Genomic DNA, 21,393 nt, shown 5'->3' with positions numbered 1-21,393 from the left:
TACCCCACCAATAAAGGAATTCTAACCTCAACTACAAGGATGCAAGTCAGCATCCTGCCCATTTCACAAAGAAAAATAGAGGCCTATTGACATTCAAGAGGTCTGTTGATGAGCAGGATCAATGTGATGTCTTCCATTCTAGCTGGACCACCTCAGAAGCTGCGTATTCCTTCTGCCTGGTCTGCCTTGACTACTAAATAGCATAGGAGAGAGACAGATCAGAAAGTCTAAATTTAAGGAGCTTTTCCTGGAAATCCATGGACGCTCTAATAATTTATATGATGCTTTCAACATTATGTCCATCGTGTTGTTTACACCCAAAGAACCAATAATCCGAATTATACCTCCTGTAGCTTGAGTGTTTCTGCCAAGCTCCCATGTAAGGGCACTCTCCTCCAAAGCCAAGGAATAGAGATCTTCATTTTTCTTCATTTGCCAGAAAAACGTTTCAAAATAAAATTTAAGACATCAAAGAAAGAACACAACTGACACATTACAACATTTGTCCATGATGAAAACTGCCGTTTTTGTTGATGGGATCAAAACACTTTCTGAAATGTAAAGACCACACAAAAAGATAAGGTGCACTGATCAGTGGCATTGCAGAAAGCTTTAAAAAGGTAAGCTTTATCACCAGTCTACTGACATCACCCCTAATGATACAACTTCTCAAGATGCTGAAATGTATTCTTCTCCCAAAGATACAAGACAGAATTTTAAGACTCACGAGCCTCATTAACTGAAGGTGAGATACTTCACAAACATACTGTAATGGTGACTACAGAGCTCTTTCTTCAACAGCTGGCATGCATTACTGTATTGTCTAGAGTTAAAAAACAGTGCACAGGTTTATGGATAATCCATGTCATGAAACATATGCCAGTGTATGTTTTGTCATGTCTATTTCAGACAGCAAGCTACTGTAAAGATTAATGTAAGTTTGAATTTCCCTAACAAGTGACATACAAGAGGTCTGAGGAAATCTTACATAGTAATTCACTTTGGGATTAACCTATCCTGAGATATTACTTTGATACATATGCCAAAACCGACTTCTTTTCAGACTCTTATAACTGAAGTAGACAGACTGACCTGGGAAAAATGTACCAAAACATGTACTTTCACATCCTCCAGTGCTTAACTAAAAAAAAAAAAAGTGTTGTAATTTGTCCATGTAATAATTTAACATATGTCAGCCAAACATATTTGTATCTTTATTTCAATTAAATTAAAAACAATCTGCAAGTATATTTATGCAACATTCACTATATACAAATGATTTATGCAACTGCAAGGCAATTCTATGTATGCTGATTAATCTATTGTTAGTAAAATATGACAATAGCTATGGAAGTTGGCCAGTGAGTGCTCTTTTTCACAAGTGACTCTTTTCATGGCATGACCAAAAAAATAGCTACTAGCCATGAAATGGATTATCAGTAAACCTTAAAAAGAATGTGACATAACCTAGCAGAAATTAACAGTCTTCTAAATGTAGTAGTATATTTATTCCAGATGATAGTGCTGCCTTTTAAAGAAAATTTGCTGTCACTGTAATGATGTAAGACTTTCATTCGCTCTACCTAAAGAAAGCAGTAATTAGACATTATGCTTTCTGGCAAAAATTTATTTTTGAACTGGCACCACAATATTTCAGAAAATAATAATAAAGTACCTCTTTGGTGAAGCCTAGGTACCCCCTACTACTCATCGTAACAACTTGTAAACAGGACCGCAATACAGTGCTACGCCTTGAAGTCTAACTCAGTTAGGTACCACAGATCTTCCTCACAGTCCTTCTCACAATTTTAGGAAAGTATTTTAAAGCAGGGAGTAAAGCAAAAGAAAATTAAGAAGGATATAAAGTTCCCTGTTTGAGATTTAAAAAAAGTGCATAATGTTTTCATTCCAAAAACTGTGCCACTGTATGGAACTGATGGATACAAGACTGTTTTCCTTCCTGTACTGGACATTACAGATCATTACACAAATACAGTCTCTGCTCATTGGCCAAAGAAGTCCCTCAAGTCTGTTTTTCTGGTACAATCAGTTGTCCAATTATCTTAGAACAATGTCTTGCATACTAAAACAAGAACGGCGAGTTAACCAGTTCTTCCACTCGAATGTCTATTTTTGCAATTCCGTTTCTGTACACTGCATTTCCAACTTATTGGAGAGTTTTTAGTGTTTGGCATATACACATCCCAACTCCTTGGCACCACCAGGTTCAGTGCATCCATTGCCAGCAACAGACGTAGCACCAGGAAAATGCAACTCCCAGCGCAGGGGACAGTTCAGGAGGAGTGGGCATTCTGCAGCAAGGGCGGTCCGTCTCGATGCATCGATGGGTGCGTGTGCTCCCTTTTGTAAGTTTTTGGAGGAAGCTTTGGGATATGTTGAGAAGTGCTTTGTCGTGGAGGAACAGGTGGTCCAGCGACAGAATGGAGGTCCACATCTTGTTGTATCAATGGTGGTGATGGAAGATGCCTTCGTGCTACATGCGGAGAAGGTGTCTGAGGGGGAGGGGGAGTAAATGGAGAGGGACTGTTTGGGAAAAAGGTGTTACCAAGTTCACTTTTTCTCCCCAGTGGTGGAGGCTGGAGGTGTAGTGGTGAGCTAGAGAAAACATCTGGAGTTCGCACAGGTTCTCGTGGTGGTAACACAGGAGGGCTTTCAGGGGGGTCAGAGATGCAGGTCCGGTCAGGCACCGAGTACCTTGGTGAATACACTTTAGAGGTTGGTTGCCTAGGAGGGATTGCTGGCGGGCTGTCCAGGTGCGCAGAAGTAATCTGAGGTACACAAACATTTCATTTAATAGAAGTTTTAGAGTGGCAAAGAACAAGACCCTGCTGTGAAATGGAAGCGGGACTCCTGCCATGCAGACTGATCTATCCACTTAAGCAGGAGACACAGCAAGCAAGTGCGCAATGAAGACAGGGAGTAGCCAAGCAGTGCCTGAAAAATATGTTTCTCAGCATGATGCATGTAGAAAAGACAAGCAGACTAGATGTGTACCAGGGGAGAGCATGGGTATATCAATAATGAGTTAATAGGCAGGGATGCAGGGAGTGAAGATGCATGGAAAGGGAAAAAGGCAAGGCAAGCAGTGATCAGAGCAACATGTTGGTTCCAGATCTGCCTGCTGGGTAGGTCTAGGTATCTTCCACTGCCTCCCAAGTAACAGGCACCAAGGATGGATAATAGGAACCTGGATAATCAGGTATTTCTCCAAGAAAATGAAGAACAAAGAGGGCCAGATGGTGCTGAACAGAAGAAAAAAAATATACTACACTCAGAAGATGGAGCTAAGTAGTATTACTGAAGTGAATGGTTCCCAAGCTGCAGTCCACAATCACAGGGTAATTGGTTGTCACCACACTAACATATCTATAATGTTTTCAACTGCATTTTGATAGGATTGTGACACATTGAAATCTGTTGGCTGACACAGTCACCTACAGTCTGAAAAGGACATCTTGCTTTAGTGATATATAGAAGCTCTCCTGAAAGTTGAAAGGCATATATGCTACAAAGTAATTTTGAGTGAGGTCTTCAAATCTACCCAATTCTCTGTAGCCATCAGCCAACTCCCACTGAAATCAAGAGAAATTCAACACTGTCTAAACAAAAGCTAGATTAGCTCACAAATGCAGAAGGAAAAAGTAGCAGTGGCTCAAACAGGCAGGAAAACAGGACAGGCAATCCAGAATGAAAGCAATGAGCAGCACAGCATCCAGGGTCAAATACTGTAATGAATTCATTATTCATTCATTATTTCAGGGGACTAAGGAGTGCTCATCAAATTCCATCATTACTGTTTCTTCAATTCTTTACCCTAAACCATACAAACCAAAATAATCTTCTACAACATCGTGGCAGACAGAAACATCTGCCCAAAGCTTTAAAGGACCTAATCACAGCAGATGAGCAGCAAGATGGTGAGGCTGAACTGAGCAGGCCTGAAATACGTGGTTGCTTAATGTTTAACATAGAGATGTTCAAAAATGCAGTGCTATCTTTAAAAGTTTCTTTTTTCTACAATACTCTCCTCCTTTCTCCTAGAAAAAATGCCCTTTTTAGCTGTAACTTACTTTTGACGGGGAGGATTCAGCTGGGGCAGACTCTGGTCTTCTTCGTGGAGGAACTGGTGGGGGAACGTGAGCTTCATCTGAAGTTTTGGTAAAGCTTATGGATGACACAGAAGCAGATCCTAGTGAACACAGAGAGAAAAATCTCAATAATGAGGTTTTGTTCAATACAGCATATTTCCTTTATCATGCCAATAATGGTTCATTAAAGTCAACATACCTTTACGTTAGTAAATTATTTGCTCATAAAATGCAGCATGAAGCAAGAAGGTGTTAAAGAAATATACCACTGAACAGCCACCTGACTTGAAGACTTCAAACTGCTTTTCTGAACTGCGATAACCTCTGTGGCCATTAATTGTTGCACTTTCGTAAGTAATCCTCAAGACCACAAAGCTGTTCTTGTATCACAGCAGCATTAAAACCATATCCTGAACTTGCAGCTGATGGGTCAATCCAACAGTGAAGAAATATCTTCTTATGAAGAAATATTCAGTAAACCAGCTAGGACTCTCAGCAATGCCACTGCACTGCTAAGCAACTTCTGCTTTTATCAAGTTACTTCACCTCTTTGTGGCAACCTGCACAATGTGCAACTAACCCTGTATTTCTTTTGAAAGCCCTCATACATTACAGGGCACCGTGTCCTGTAAAAACTACTGAAAGCACACCATAAAGTACAAGCTTCTTTGCATGCTAGTGAAGACAGAAGAAAAATAGTGTCATAGGTCTTGATTGATTTAAAGCAGGACAACACAGATCTTAAGTTATTCAGGAAAAACACTCATGTGCCCTGAAACTGATTTGTAATGGCAGGCAGCAGACTAAGTTACCTGCAGAACATTCATGTCTATTCTCACTAGTCACCAAACACACTCCGCACACACAACTGGCAGCAAATGCTACAAATTGGGATGTACACAAGCAAAGACGACGCATCTTTGTCTTTCTGTTTTAAGTTTCTCCAAAGACATGTAATACCCAACATGCCTAATTCTGTTCAGTTTCTCCCTTAACAACAAGAACTAATAATAAAATGTAGTAAAACACACTTAAAGTTTTTCTTGCTGCAAGGAGACAAAAAGTGATTATGTTTCTATAGTCACTTTAGAAGACTAAAGTTTTACCTGTTTAGGATCACAAAATCTAATACGTAGCCTTCGCACACTACCTACTATCACCTACTTGCATGAAAAGGACTTGAAGGATCCGAGTCAAATACACTGCAGGCATCTGTAGTACTTGAAGTAGCAGAAGCAGGGGGCGGGGTCAAAGGCGTTCGTGGAGAGTTTGGTGCAGATGCTGTAGTTTCTGTCTCACTCTCTGGGATGCGGCTGTAACTAATTTTTCTTGGTTCCTGTTGCAGGGGTGTAGGGTGTCTCATGGTACCTGGCCTTGGATTAGATGGCCGAACACCTGGGGACTTGAGAGGATAGCTGTACTTTTTGGGCTGAAATAACAAAAAAGACAAAAAAAAATTTTAAAAAAATGTACCACCATCAACAAAAAACATCACCAAAGCATAGTTCTGCATTTATGAACTTAGAGATCTAAGACCACTTCTATCTCTGAAAGACAACTGTAAGCATTTCTGGGGAGAAAATGAAAAAGCACATGAATACTAACAAATCTTGGTGGAGGCTTCACATTTCGCGGCTCTATCTCTAGTGACTTGTTGAACAGATAATCTGTAAATTCTGTCTCCATGCTGCTTCCCATCGGATTCAGGTTTTCAAAAAATCTCTGAAATACAAGAAGGCAAATAAAAATTACATCAACTAAGACACTTCTGTGATGTTTCCATCTACTGTGTAAATGATCCTAACTGTTCCGCAGAAAAAACACTCAGGTCAGTAGCAAGGACAGATTTTAAAGTTAGTAAACTTGCATGTTGCCAGTGCTCTGTTCAACCCTGTTAGCACTGTGCCTGGCCTGCAGAACTAACTGTGCTAGTACCCTCAGTATTTTATGCAGGGCAAAAATCAGAACCAGTTAGCCTAAACGCCTTCAGAAGAAGTTGTACAGTCTATCCCTACACTGATGCACAGCAAGACTGCTCTCAGAATGATTTTGTCAAACTCTGTGGAGGAAAAAGTACCAAAAGATCTCATGAACACCAAAGATCAAGCAGAACAAATGCAACCTCAGATAGAATTGTAAGCATCATCACCACCAATATATGAAGTGCACATAGCGCTGCCAGGTAAAACCTGTACATGTGAAGGAAATAACAGAGGAAGAAAGAGACAACTGGTCTGACTCCAAACATGAGACTGACTGAGGACAGTGAGAATCTGTTAGTTTCTGTTCCTGTTTAGAACTGACCAAGATCTATTGACCAGTACCTCAACAGCTGAAATTAACCCTCATCTCCTTTCCCCTCTCCCCCCCAGAAAACAAAAAATCTGCAAGCATGGAGATTACTTCCTTTCTTACAGACTTGACAGAAATGTTAATGCAGACTTTTTGCTCATTTCTAATGCAGTTGATCTTACGGCCTATCAGCCGGCACAATCACATACAGGTACCTCAGTGCGCAGACACACGGAAGTGATGTCACTTACCCTAATGTCAAATTCTACTCTTAAACAATATGGCTGGTTCTGGTACTGTTGTATCTCTCCAGTTATTTCAGCTACTTTTCTTCTCTTGCTGAAATTTATGAGTTCTTTTCCATGTCGCTTTAGAAATTCGGGATTGCCTTCTTCTGTCTTTAAAATGTTAGTTAAGTAAATTCCTGGGAAGAACACAAAGGATTCTAAATACATAGTGCAGAACAGAGAGGAAAGGTATGGATGGAATACAAATAATTCTTAAATAACTTAATTTCTGTATTTTGATTACTTAGAAGTATTCTCAATTGGGTTCTGTAAGAGTCAGAGTTCATTTTGAAAGCAATAATTTAAATACTTTAATATGCCTTCTCCTGAAATCTGCCTTTTGCATCAAAATTTTAAAGTCTTTGCATCTTTCCACAGTTTAGGAAGCTTACACAACTGAACACTACAAGCATTCTGCAACACAAGAGTACACTGAAGTGCTTTACTCTGCCTCAGTTCAGCTCTACTACATGAGAGACCCTGGATAAGCTCAAAAAATTTATTTCAATGTTTTATTCTTCTGTTCTATTCCTGCCTTCATAATTACATCACACTGTGATGTTAAAAGAGAAAAGAGACTTCTCAAGTCCATAAACGACCTGTGGAGAACAGCCACTGCGACCCCTCTGAGCACAGCTTAAGAGAACTGTAACTCTCCACTTGTGGTCCTGCTAACCTACTTATCTCTGAAGCAGGACAGAAGTTTTCTTAGTTGATCTTGTATTTCTCTGCAGAACTCTAGAGTGCATCTTCCCCAAATCTCTAAAATGCTAAAAAAGCTATTAAAATAATTTTCTTTCATTTCTGGCCTGATGTCTATGCTGGACAAGAACAAGTACTGTGAGAATCAGAAATGATCAGCAACAAACATCCAAGCAGCTTGCTACAGAACAGAAATGCTATTTGCACAATTCTTTGGAGGTGTTGAGCATCAGTATTTCTAAAAGTGCCCATCTTCCACTTAAGGCAGTTATGGTCACGACACAGTTCAAACTGCACTTAAGGTAAGAAAAAAAAAAAAGAAAAAAAAAGAAGCAGAAATATAAATAAGGAATTCCAGGTAAACTTATTTTTCCCACAAATAATATCTGCAATCAATAGTCAATTTAACATTTCTTTCACATAAAGGCAATTAATGATTTTTCTCTTACAGTCAGTCCTGTTGCTAGTTTAAGTAAGCCAGGGAAAATGCTTTGATGTCTGGGCAGCTGAAATTCAAACCTGAATATCCTGTTAAAACTGACTTCTCACTGTTGGTCACAATACTTTCCAAATGCACAACACAGCTCACTGAGAAACACAGGTACATACCAAAAAAAGGCACACAAGGAGGATTAATGGACCTGAGTTTTGCCAAGTATTTCTTATAGTGATCCTCACTCAGTTCGTAAGCTTCTTCTAAAATCTTCTTCTGACGACTCGGAATTTGCTAAAGAGAGAGATGAAACAGGCTCTTGTGAAGACAGTGTAACAGCACAGCCCAGCAACAATCATGAGCGCAGTGGCCTCCCACTGATGCTTAAGTCAGTGACCATGAGGACAGTGCCCCAGTATCTCAGGATCTCAGTAGCTTTTTCTACTTTAAATGAGGATTGATTTCTAGCTTCTGAAACCAAGAAAAAATAAATGGGTAAAAAAACCCCTTCCTTTTACATCCTAAATGATTCTGGTTTTTTTGGGGCTGGGGGAGAGGGACAGGGAGGGGAGGGCAGGAAGGGATTTATCTTCCCTGCTCCTTCAATGGAGGACACGCTTCACAAAGACTTCTAGTTAGCTACAGTGTACTGCATTACCCTTCTACACCAAGAATGGAAAACAATTTACTGTACCTCAAATGTGTGATCCAGCCTATACACTGCTGCAGAGTTCATGGCACTGACAATCTCAAGGACGCCATTGAAGTTGTTTAGCTCTTGAAAAACTTGCAGGATTTCAATTATTCGGCTCACTACAATTACTCTTTCCTCTAGGTTTTCTGTTTCTACAATGCATCTAAATAAACAAGAACATTTAGTTTTGTGCTGAACTGCTTTTGAGTTTTTTAAAAGCAAATATGAATTTGTAACAAAAACAAGTATGAGAGGTGTATCAAATTATTTGGCACAGTTTTGAACATTTTTAGAATAAAGACTGCTTCTAAGAATAAAGACTAAAAAGGCTGAGATTGTTATAATAATAAAATTCTTTCAGGGACCACATGTAGCATCCAAACATCACGATCTAGAATTTTTCACAGTATACTTCCAAATGTATTGTAAATGTTTAGTAATGGAGTACATGCAGATTTAGGAAAGTCACTTACTTTTCAAACCACAAAGTAAGATTAGTTGTATGCCTTATCATTTTGAGAAGATTGGGAGAATTAATTTCTTTATCTTCCTTTGTCCACACACTTCCAACTAGTTCAGATGGCTGCACAGCTCTAGAAAAGCAGACACATGCATTAAAAAATGTGATTACAGGCATGAAAAAAGATATTTTTCCAAACCCTTTTTACTTCCAGGGAACTTGAAATTAGTACTTGGAACTGAATTCTCAGTTCCATCTATGATCTCACATTCAACATGTGACTTGGGTGAGTGGTATGTTTGGTTGGTTTTCTTAGTATGTAAATATTTTTCAATTTATATTGACTATTAATCACCTCTGTTCATCTAAATGTAGAATGAAGTCCACATCCCATTCACCACAATAAGATGTGAGCTCCCAGCACCAGAACGACCTCTCACAGACATCTGATGAGATCTGACATGTTCCATAATTTACTTCACAAACTAGGATATGAAGAAAACTGATTTAATTCATATTCATACTTCTCAAAGATTGATCTAGTTGGAAAGTATCAGGAGAATTGTGCAGCACAGTGCAACTAATAGTACGCATCAGCTGCTCCATGTTGAACTGGGAGGGTAAGACTGATTCAGGTAATGGCTTTAAGATTTTTGTTTTCTAAAAAAATAACAAATTAATATACAGTATTGGTGAAGTCCCTTGACCTACCGGGGGGCTTCACAGCAGGGGACCGCAGAAACAATTTCATGCTGGAGGATATTTTGTGGTTTGTTTTTTTTTTGTCCATGTGTTTTTCAGTGGAGGAAAGTTACCTGTAAAAATCTGACTCAAGTAAAGTGAGCTGCCGAGCAATTTCTATTGGATGCAAAGTGAGCAAGTCAAAAGTCTCTGTGTGTCCTGGTTTGCTTATGTGCCATTCGATCGCTGGAGGCGGGCTTTCAAAAGTAATGTTGTGGCTTGGCCCAATGGCTTGCGCCTGCTTTTTCCGGTTGATTATCTTTGTGATCGATTCAACCCATTTCTTCATTGCTTTGCCTGGCGGAGACAAAATTACTTCTTAGTTACTCTTACTGATGCTTTTTTCAATGATGTCTGTTTAACTGGATGTTTTCAGTGCAACTCTCTCCCCCAGTACAGTAAAGCTACCCAACTCTTTAGAATTGCATAGATGATATTCCCACACACCTCTCGAAACTTTCAAATATATAAAGAAGAATCCCTCGATGCTAAGCACGACCAGCTTGCCCAGGCACAATTCAGAACACCTCAAATAAGGCTCCTGCTCTTAAGTGGTATTTTTATTTTTTTGACTTTACGAGTTTATGGAAAACAACTTTTTTTTTTTTTTTTTTGGCCAAAGTGCACTTCTGTGAAAAACCTCAACTTCACACTCTTGGCAAGAGTACTTGCTTACCTCAGATCACAAAGGACAGAAGAATGAAGAGGGAGAAGCTTCTCCCTCAATCACATCTATCATCAAAACAGGGAATTAAACCCAAAGGACAAATGCCTGTTTAGCCCTACAGGCTAAGAATTTTACACATTCAATGGCAATTTCATTGAAAATTTACAAGTAATTGACATTCAACTAGCTGATTCATTTTCTACTCCTTCTTGGCTTAAGAAGCACTGAAGACTTTTCCAGTGCAATCTTTTCCTACAAATTATTCCTGTAGCTGTTCCAATTGTTCTTACAGAGGAACAGAAAAGACCTGTACAAGATGATCTGTAGGTCTGGCATGGAGGGCTGTGAAATAGTTGAGAAATCCTTGTCTTAACAAAATAGTGTTAATAGTGTTTCTCTACTGCCAAACATGTACAAAATATTACACCTGTGTATAGCTTACGAGGACGGTCAAAGCAATTATTCTGTCCTGAGCACCACTCAATTTTCATTATTTTTCATAGGCTTCAGTCACCTCATTGGATAGAACTTACAATTAAGGATGTAAATAAAGTATTATTTCTTTTGAACAGAGGTCAGACTTTCAAGACTAGGTTTTGTTTTGAGGTTTTTTATGCTCTTTTTTTTCCCCTCAAGTATTTAATAAGCAGAAAGTTACGTTTTTCTTTATCCAGACACTAAAAGGAGAAGTGATTCCATTCCATATGTATGCTTTAAGATAAACACAAATAAGACAACATAAATACCTCGTACTGTTCCAATGAATTCCTCCAAACGTTGCAGAAGATCAGCATCTCTTTCAAAGTCATAGAAGTGGTGCTCTACCCAGTGTCGACATACATTTAATACTCTGCAAAAATAAAGCATCAGTCCACAACGTGGCCTATCTTCATGTCTAGTATTTCAAAACTTTTGGAAGTCAAGGGTTCACAGAAAATCAGAAATAGGAGAACAAATGGAATCATTCTACTGTCCACATTTCACCAGCTAAAGACATGTTTTACTTTAAAGAAGCCACAGTAATGTTACGATTCGTTAAAAAAAAAAAAGTTTAAAATGTTCTCTGCATAATTTTTTCAGGAAAGCCATGCCTCGCTGAAAGATGGATTCTATAAAAGTGTCCATGCCATGACTACTTGAAATGGAGTGGCACATCTATGGTTTAAAACTCAGGAAAAGCCTTTACCGAGGCCTTTCATGCCATGAATTTAAATTCCCACCAGATTTTAAGGAAGCAAAGCCAAAACAGCTGACTGACCCCTCTGTGTTGTCCAACAAATCATCTACAAGAAAGGCTATCAAAAAAAAAACCCTTCAGCCAAAATTCTGGTATTTAAAAAACTTAAATGGAAGCCACTTTTGTTCCCACTGCTACAGTACTCACCGTAGCTGCACAGGTTGAATGTACTCCTTTCTAAATCTTTTTAGCTCAGCACTAAGAGGTTGGTCTCCATTCTCCATAGCAATACGATCAGCTTCTGTTGGCTCAGGTTCTGGAATTTCAAATCTAGCACAAGAGATGGGGGTAAGCACCAATCACATCACCTATTACACTGATCTTGCTCATATGAATAAATGGTGATAAAGATAACTTGAAATTCAGATGGTTTCCACATGTCAGGATTTTATTTTTTGGTAACCATAGGAAAATCAGCTAAATTCAATAATAATACAGATTTCACAGACAAAATTGTACATCCAAATAATCCTAAAACTTCTGGATACAGCTGCATTTTACCTGCATTCCTTGGTACCCTTCAATCTTTGACAACTGCTTAAAAATTGTTTGGAATGGAACAAAGCCAACCAGAAAAGTCTTACAATTCTACTCCAAGTCAAAACCAAAACAAATAACGCACTTCATTTGAACAACACCAGTGGCATACCTTTCTATTAGCAGACTCAACAACTCCTGGGGTTTACAGAAGGATCTGTACGTGGTGAGAAAAGTCCGAACAAAGTTGGGATCTAAGAGAAAGAATAATTTTATGCTCATGTCAGCAATTCTCTAGTGTTTTATACTTAAAAATAACCTGAAGTCAAACTATATCCTTTGAAATTAAGGATGTTAGCCTATCAAACTTACAGAGAAGATAATATAAAATAAAACTGCTTTGGTAACAATCCGGAATCACTCAAAATAGCAATAAAAAGCAGAACTCAGAATGCAATTTTAATTCTGATTGAAAAGCATAAAAATGACTTCTTCTCCCTTCCATCATTAAAATACTGAATTTCTTTTGAAATACTCTGAAAACATTAAATAGATGAGTTTATGAGCCATCTAGCAAACAACTTTGTTTTTTGACAAAAGTGCTAAAATAACTCAAAAACTACAACAGGTAATTTTGCATTGGATAGGAATGGTTTAACTCTCTGGCATGGAGATTGTTCTCCCCAAACTGGTACAATTCATGCCCAGCTCATGTCTGCTAAGGAAGATGAGGTATTTTTTCAGTTATACCAGGTTCATTTTACTTCAAGAAAACAAACAGACTTAATATACACTGATTATGTACTAGTTTTAGATATTCAAAATAGTTTTAATAACAAAGTAAGAATTGAAAACAGAAAACCAAAGCATTTCCCTTAATTACAAAAGCAAACCTATTTGTTTTCGAGCGTGAGGAAATACAGTGACAGCTTGCTGGCGCTACACAGAGCTGACTTGAAAAAGGCCAACGTTGCTATCACTGAAAGTTAATGAGCAGGTTGCAGTGGCTTTGCACATTAAACATATAATGTTATATTATATATAATATATATATATTATATATAATTATATATATAAAATTATAAAAACCAAACCAAATTTTCTAATTTTTCTCATACAAAGTGGCTGAATAGCGTACAGGACTTGAAACAGGAGCCCTTATAACCTGTAACGCAAGAAGAAACGCTGCATTGTATCACCTAAGTTTACACATCATATCATCAAACTTGTTTCATGACCTTGACAAAAATCCTCTCTAACCATTCATGTTGTCCATCATGAACACTCTGCCTTTTCTGAAACCTCGTGGTGCCCTTCACTGAGGCAGCAGTTTGCAGAGACACACAGCACAGATGAGCCATGCCTTGTGTCACCCAGCATTTCCTTGCATTTCTGTTGTATGCTAATTCCTATTTCCTGAACAATACATTGGCTAGTCTGCTTTATCATCTTTGTTTCCTTCGTTACTCCTTTTTTCTTAACACGATAGCTCTGCTTGAAACTGCACTTTTCAAAGGCCAAGCTCCAAATCCTTTTGCATAAAGAACATTCTGTCTCCATCCTCATCACAAAACTACATGATTTTTCATGTCCTAAAACCCAAGTACATAACCAAATACAGTTGCTCACATTTTCACAGCTTGCATTCTGCAGACTTCATCCACCCTAAATGGTGTTTGTCTATTTGAAAGCGAAGCAAACCCTGAGTCATGCCTGTTGTTATTTACAGGTATACTCAATGTCTAAATCCACAATACATACTGAATTTCAAATGAAGTACATCAGAAAATCTAATCTAACCTTGTTATCTCACTAGCAAAATCTGCAACTCAGAACAGCGTACAATATATGAGCAAGTGTTAAAAACAATACAGACAACACTAGTTAGTCAGGATGTCTGCTCATGTGATAATTCTCTCTTCAATACAGCCCATTTTAAAGCTAAAAAAGAACAATAACTTGTTCTACAAGGATTTATAAATAATCACCCTTGAATTCCTTAAGAAAGGAAACGGACACTATGATGACGCACAAGCGCTCTTAACATATCAAAGCTTTAAAAATAGAAGAGCACTGCTCTATAGATAAAAAAAATGCCCTGAGTTTCCAATCTTGGTACCACCTAACCTAGCTGCTATTAAGTTAAGTATCAGGAAAAGGAGGAGATACTAAACACAGAGCACACTAAAACTAGTAAAATCCACCACAGTATGCAAATGGCACGAGAATTTGAATTTCCAATGGCAGGGCTGCTTCCCTCAGGTTGAAATACAAGGAAAGCTATTGTGCTGGGGAGCCTCCTTCCCAGCGTGGCTGCTCCAGCCCAGGGCTATGTGGACAGCCTGTCTTCCCTTCTCGGGGGCTGGATCCCAGCAGAGCGGCTGTGTTACGGCTCAGCTGCCAGGGACTCTCTATTCCACAACGAAACAAAACAATCTGCTGAAAAGCTGTGCCTCGTCTTGGACGTGAGGGAGGAAAAGCAAAAGGTCAAACACACCTACCTACTGTCTCATGTGGATCTTTACACAGGACAGAAAAGCAGAGATATGACCTGAGTGCTCTCTGACTTCAATAATCAACTACCCTCAACTTCAGCTACTGCCAACAAATCAGCACAACCTCTGCGATTACACCTGTGATTACTCCTTATAAGAACATCTTAGCAAAGATTCACAGCTACACCAAAAAATTGTCTTTGGACAGATCCAGAACTAGCATAACAGTGCATCTGAGATCAGACATCGGAGAAGCCAGGTCTTGCCATTCTGGCCTAAGTCAATGCTCTTCTTTTAAGATGACAATCCCATATGCACAACCCTACTCTGGTGCAAAAAAAGAAACAACAATCTGCAGCTATGTGGTTACGTACCACAGGGATAACCATTTTCCTACATCTCAAAGCAGAAGAGAAGCTCTGCACTCAGTTATGTATGTACACAACAGCTAAAGGGTTACTATGGAAAGTGGTTGACCTCCTTGCTGCATCTCACAAAATGCAACAAAACACTGAATGATTTATGTAGGAAATGGACCTCATTTCCTGTACAGGAGCCTTTTTTTTTTTTTTTTTTTTTTTTTTGCTGAGTCACTAAATCTCTATTCCTTTGTTTCCCTGGAAAAGACAGCAAAGAACAGTTAGAACGACTACATTTCACCCCCATAGAAAACCAGCTCTAAAAAAGAAGGCACATAATGAAAGATAAAGATCTGGAGAAAGGACACACAACCTAGCAACTCAGTGGCAGATCCATGCATGTCGTTCTTACATCTCTAAGGTTACAAAGATAAGCTAAATTCATCACAGGACAACCTGTTTATTCTTTTTTGTTTTGGGGGGGGGAGAGGGGAAGGGGGAGTACGTTGAAGCACTTCAAACCATCTTGCAGTACCCATATTGCTGGGTCTCATCACACAATGGTTATGTTTCAAGCAACCCATTGAGGCTTTATTAAGATCAGGGATTTAAGTGTCTGCAAGAATGTGGTTATCTTGCATGTCAAATGCAAGAAGCAACACAAAAGCCACATGTTCTTCAAAAACAGGCATCCCTGCTGTTTTAAGGAACTACAGAAGACAGCTCACAGCTCGCTGGACAGACAATGCACAGAGAACATTGCCGGCGCCCAGGCCAGGGGTACAGCGAGAATCCTCTGCACATGGAAAGGGCAATCTTCCATGGGATCAAGCTGCCCAAAGTAGAGGGAATGCATACAAGGGCGTTAAAAGAAATACTCCTCCTGCCATCTCTTCGCCAATTACAATTTTAGCTTTTTAAAATAATCCTCTTCCTTTCTCTAGGGCAGAATTGTTCTACTTTAACTTCCAAAAAGATTAAATTGTGTTACAAATCATGCCTGTAAAATCTGAAACCAATGGCTTAAAGTTAAAGTTAAAAGAAAATGAAGTCAGGCACAAAACTGCTCTGGTAAAAACTGCCAGCAAGATATTGCATTTATGTTTCTAATAAGTGATAGGAAAGCTAAGCTGAAGTGTGGAGAAGGGCAATAAAAGCAGCAAACAGATTTACTTGCAATCACTCAAAAAATAAAACAAAAAAGTACTATCAGACACTAATTATATTCTGCTTCTTCTAAACCAATACTCCTGCTCCATTCTGGAATTCATTTTCCAATGTCGGAGTAAGGATGGACAGACAGAAAAAAAACTACTGCTGAATAGGTGAAGTACTTACACCAAGATGCATAAAGGTTCAGAATAACTGCCCATAGAGGAAGAATCAAAGATGAAGAAGACTGAGGGGAAAAAAAAAAAGCCCGTGCTTTTCAGCACTGCTTAGAAAAATCCTGGAAAACTACGAAGAAAGACTAGACATGCTGAGGATGGACTGGATGAGCCATTCGCTTTCACCCTTAATGCCATTCATCACATATGAATGTATCTTCAATACAAGCAGAAACCTTTACACAAAAATTCTTAATTCAAATCCTCACTTAAATTATGACAAGGCAAAAATTACTCCAGCAATTGCTTCAAGGAAGCTGTTATTTGACCTACTTGTTACATGCCAACACTAACACAGGCAGTAACTCACAAAGTACAACCTTTAACTGAAGAAACAGAGCCCACAGTTCTCACCTGCAGTGCTAGCACTGCGTGTGCCATCTCACCTCAGAAATCTCAAGGGAAGGCAATTCTTGCAGCCTGGGGCCTACCGGAAAACATACTGTCTGGAGCTCCTGCTGGATCCTGCCCCCCGCCATCCCATGCATGAGAATAACCAGACACATGTGCAAATCCCACTAGGGTCAGTCAAACTACTTTTCAGCTTTTCAGCTGCTTCAGCTACAGAGATGCAAATTTAGAATTCCAAGCCTAAATTCAAAAAGCATTTCAGAATATGTACAATGCAGAGCGTGTTTGTTTTCTACATATGGTATGCAGTTTGTTGTACGTAATATGGAAAACAAGAAGCATAAACTAATTGTCACCTGTTCTGGTTATGAAGTGCCTCACCTGCATACATGTGGTAAGTCAGCCTCTCAATAAGTTTGACAACAGTTCCTGCCTTGATGATGGGGATTCCAGATTTGGGCTGCATGTTTTCTTCAAACACAATATTCTCTTCTGAGTCAGGTTCTGCAAATCTGTAAAGCTCAGGATTTGGAAATCTCATCTGCTCCTCTTTTTCTTCCTGCAGCATTGTTACGTCCAACATCCTTTCTAGCGTGCTTCTATATTGCAAAGATATCAACGCTGCCATCCAGTTATTTTTCTCTTCAGCTGATTTAGCAGCAAAAATAACACTGTTCTCATCTTTTAAGATGATTTCAAAAGCATGTCTGTACTCATTAGTGTCGTCTTTATCATTGATCTGTACCTTTCGCATGAAGAACTTTTCTTTTAGACGATATTCTGCATTGCTAGCACCAGGAAGCCTTGGCTGGCCGTGATTTGACTTACAGCAAATCATCAAGCCGTCAAATAGAAATATGTGTCTCTCATGTTTTGCTCCAACGCGTGTGAGCGTTCCTTCCATGATGAACTCATTACAGCACTGTCCGATGTCCTTACCCTCCCAACCATCGATGTTTTTTTGGATTTCATTCATTTTCTTAATTGCTAGCTGTTTCCCCTTCATCTGCTGAGTATAGAATCGGCACGCAGATTCACTTCAGAGCAGGATGAGAAAAAGGCAGCTTATTAGTATGCACATATTTAAAAACACAGCCACCACTAATATCAGAAATACAAGATAATCTTTCTGAGCGGTGAAAACCCCACTGAGAATGCAGTATAAGCACCCAGGATCAGGATCTTCTGAAAGCAGCACTACAAGGCTTGATGAATGTTTTTGTAAGTAATCCATCTGAGTGTGTTTTTAGCTTCTATGCAACACATGTTCTACCTAAATGCAGACAGCCAGAGCAAGAAAGCTGTCAGTGCTTCCTAGCCTAACACATCACTCATTTCCATAGCTGACAAATGATTTTAGAATGCATTAATTTGAAAGAAGCATATAAAGAGAAAATGAGTTGTTAAATTCATTCATGTCCAAGCCCAAAGATTACACTTTGCAGTAGAGAACTTGTTTAGCAAAGAAAATGCTGAAATAATTTTCAGAACAAAAGCAATATTTAAACAACGGGTTAAAAAAATATTAGCATTAAATCAAATGGCAGACAGTACGATCCAAGAATTTACTACAATCGTTCTACTGATTACTCCATTATCCAGCTATAACTTTAACTAGCCGTTGTACATAAAGCTCTTCAAATTACTTTAAGTAGTTTCAAATCCAGGAACAGTCCCTTCTAAGCACACGTAAATGCTCTTTTAAAATATTTTCAGATTGATATTTATTATCTGAGTATGACTAACCTGCAAACGCTGTAGCTTTCAACTGAATTTTCACAAGGTCTCAACTACGAGTATGGAGGGACACAGAGAAATTTGAACGGTTTTAAAACAATAACAAATTATCTTGGCTTTGATGTCACTTCCTCTGAAAAAGCAGGCTTGTCACAAACTATTTTGTTCATTGTTTACTAAAAGAGGAAACTGGGAGCCCTAGATTTAAAGCAAAGCACTAAGAGCAGAAAGCAGGAAAAATGGAACCGTGTTTACCTAAGCCTTCGTTTTGCAAGACTTTTGGAGCATATCCGTTCCATACTGCTTTGAAGATTCAGTAGGGCTGTTATTGCTTGCTTCAAGCACTCCTTATCCTCTTCATCCTCACTTTTTTCTTCTAGTTGCTGTGAACATTGGAAGTCAGATACAGTAAGTACCACAAGCATTTTGATATGCACAAATCCCAAAGTTCGACATAGGAAGAACAAATCCAACCACCTGACGATTTCGCATGTTCCTGTTTGCTACTAAAATTAACAGAATAACCAGAATTACTGATACAGGCAAGAGAGACAATTCTCTAGTTAGAGCTCAATCCCAGTTAAGGCAAGAGCAGAATTCACCAGTCCCCCGTACACAAACAAATTGAGTTTTTTTTTATACCACAAAACTACTTTGGTTCACCTCTCATTTTCAAAAAAGAACGCAGTAGATGTGTCACCTCTTACAAGGGCTGAGGGAGGAAGGAGATTTGTTTGTGTACAGTTCTCGTGTACAGATTTGCTTGTGTGCAGTTCTATGACATGAGATTAATTGTCTTTAACAATTTATTTTTGGAACACAACCACCAGACCAACAACTCTTATCCCTCCTTTGCTCAGTAGTTTGTCATGATTTTCCTCTCTGACTTTTAACGATAGAACATGTGAAAGCCTGTAAGAAACTACCACTTCCCTCAGCTACACTGCCTACATGCTTGCTAACACAGCACAGGATCAAATACACAACTACATTCATGCCTCTGTTTACTAACACGACCTTCCTTAAAAGGACAAAGCAACACATTTATAAACTAAAACTACAGTAAAAGGGTTAAAACTAATATTTTGTAATAACTACAGCTATGACATGAGTTGTACAGGACAAGTTCTACTATGTTTTTATACTTAAATTTTTATACTTCCACCTTAAATCTGGCAGTCTACACACTGAAGTGTTTCACTTTATAGCGAGTGAAAAAAAATGACCGCCTACAGCTGCAGCTTAGACATAACCCTTGTTATCTCATCAATTATTTACAGGATTAATGGGTTTCAGACTACCACACCACCAAGAATTGGCTCCACATAACTGGAAGATTTATTTTGGCAGAAGAGGTAAAAGTAAAGTGGTTAGATTAACAGACATCCTTGGAGGTAGTACAGAGGTGCCACTTGCATCCAGAGAAAAACATAAATATTGTCTCCTAACACCCAACTAAATACAACATGTCCACAACTGACATTTGAATGTGTCAGCTAACATCATTATTTTTTTCCCTGACCAGAGTACATTATTCAGTACAACAGCTATCAATGCCACACCACGCTTTATTTGCACTTTTTAGCCATCATGATAACCACAGCATTTATTCTAGGCAGCTTTGGTTCACAAAGCACAATCTGCCATACTTTTGCCCTAAACAGCATTAGCCACGAGTGCCTAATTATAAGACAAGCACTAAAACAACAGAACAGCACAGCCTTTGCTCCCAGAAAGCCCTAAGGGAATATATAACTCCAAGTCCACTTTCATCATATTCTGCTCTCTGGATTTACCACGCAGGTAACACCTTCCCTTTACGTCAGTTGTGCGTTTAGAAAGGATCTCAGACAAATGACGTAGGTGCAGCAATGAAAACAGAAAGCCAGAAGAAAAGCTAAGAAAAAAAAGTATAAGCTCACCATTCCCACTCAGGAGTTCAAAGGAGGCTCTTCATCTTGAGCAATGACTTAAATACCCCAATCAAACAGGGAGGAGAAAGTACCCTAGCATAAAGCAGAATAAAAATAGTCCAGGCTGGACATTAGGAAGAAATCTCTTCCTGGAAAGATTGGTGATGCACTGGCACAGGTTGCCCAAGCAGGTGGTAGAGACACCCCGAGGGAAGGGTTCAATATGTGTGGAGATGTGGCACGGTTAGTGGGCATGAAGGGGATGGGTTGATGGTTGGACAAGATGCTCTTGTACCCTACGGGAGAATTCCTTAATGATATGCCAGCTCCGTGCTGCTCCCTTGTCCTTGAGGACAGAATCCCAGGGGATTTTACTAACAACATTTCTCCATCCTGATCCAATGGAAGCAACCTATTTCTCCAACTGTGTGTACAAACTCAGCCTAAGTCCAATTATTGTAATTATACTCCAGATTTAATATTTATAAAGAGGCGTGTAGTAGCATGAATTACAGGCTGACTAACACAAATGGCAAATCATAAGGTGCTCTGAAGACACTCCTCAGGAACACGGAAATGAAACCTGAAAATTTTATTTTCTGGCTTTATCTAATTACCATGAGCAGTTATCAAAAACAGTTCTTTGTCAAAACTAAGGTAGAATTGCAGCTATGTCTTTCACCTTACCACTGACCCTCAGACACTTTGGAACAAGAGATCATAGGAAGTGAAATGGCAACACTGGAAATGCTTGTAAATTCCTCTGCAAGTCTCACTGATATTTGTGTAGACATACAGTGCCCCCTAACGAATGAAAAAGGTAGATGCTAAGAAGCATGACTTTCTTCAAAGATAACAAGACATGGAAGATGAGGTATTTTGCTGCAAAATACAAGGACTAGGTAGTATTTATAAAGCCAGTTCCAAAGTTATGAATGAGATCCTTCTATACTGCAAATTAAGACTATAGTCCTTTCTCCTAGCCTGTCAGGGACATTCATGCAAAAAAAAAAAACCTGAAGAATGAAAACATATCTGCATATGATGAAAT

The 21,393-nt window shown here is 38.9% G+C and overlaps 1 protein-coding gene across 2 annotated transcripts in view; it reads right to left on the bottom strand.

Moving 5' to 3' along the window:
- Positions 1-1,192: 1,192 nt before the first annotated feature.
- Positions 1,193-21,393, bottom strand: part of SOS1 (SOS Ras/Rac guanine nucleotide exchange factor 1) — a 43,355-nt gene continuing 23,154 nt past the window's right edge. For both annotated transcript variants that reach the window (XM_042882244.1, XM_042882252.1), the window contains 14 exons: positions 18,685-18,812; positions 17,074-17,729; positions 12,272-12,353; positions 11,770-11,892; positions 11,132-11,235; positions 9,793-10,015; positions 8,991-9,110; positions 8,518-8,680; positions 8,000-8,117; positions 6,653-6,825; positions 5,715-5,831; positions 5,274-5,538; positions 4,092-4,210; positions 1,193-2,789 (listed from right to left, as the gene is read on the bottom strand). In XM_042882244.1, coding sequence (XP_042738178.1) covers positions 2,295-2,789; positions 4,092-4,210; positions 5,274-5,538; positions 5,715-5,831; positions 6,653-6,825; positions 8,000-8,117; positions 8,518-8,680; positions 8,991-9,110; positions 9,793-10,015; positions 11,132-11,235; positions 11,770-11,892; positions 12,272-12,353; positions 17,074-17,729; positions 18,685-18,812 — 2,886 coding nt within the window. In that variant the 3' untranslated portion in view covers positions 1,193-2,294. The remainder of the gene's footprint in view (positions 2,790-4,091; positions 4,211-5,273; positions 5,539-5,714; positions 5,832-6,652; positions 6,826-7,999; positions 8,118-8,517; positions 8,681-8,990; positions 9,111-9,792; positions 10,016-11,131; positions 11,236-11,769; positions 11,893-12,271; positions 12,354-17,073; positions 17,730-18,684; positions 18,813-21,393) is intronic.

Source organism: Lagopus leucura, unplaced genomic scaffold, assembly GCF_019238085.1.
Source record: "Lagopus leucura isolate 7727_CA_CO unplaced genomic scaffold, USGS_WTPT01 Super-Scaffold_73, whole genome shotgun sequence".
Taxonomy (NCBI): Eukaryota; Metazoa; Chordata; class Aves; order Galliformes; family Phasianidae; genus Lagopus; species Lagopus leucura.
Note: the sequence above shows the minus strand (reverse complement) of the source record. Positions and strands in the feature narration are given on the sequence as shown.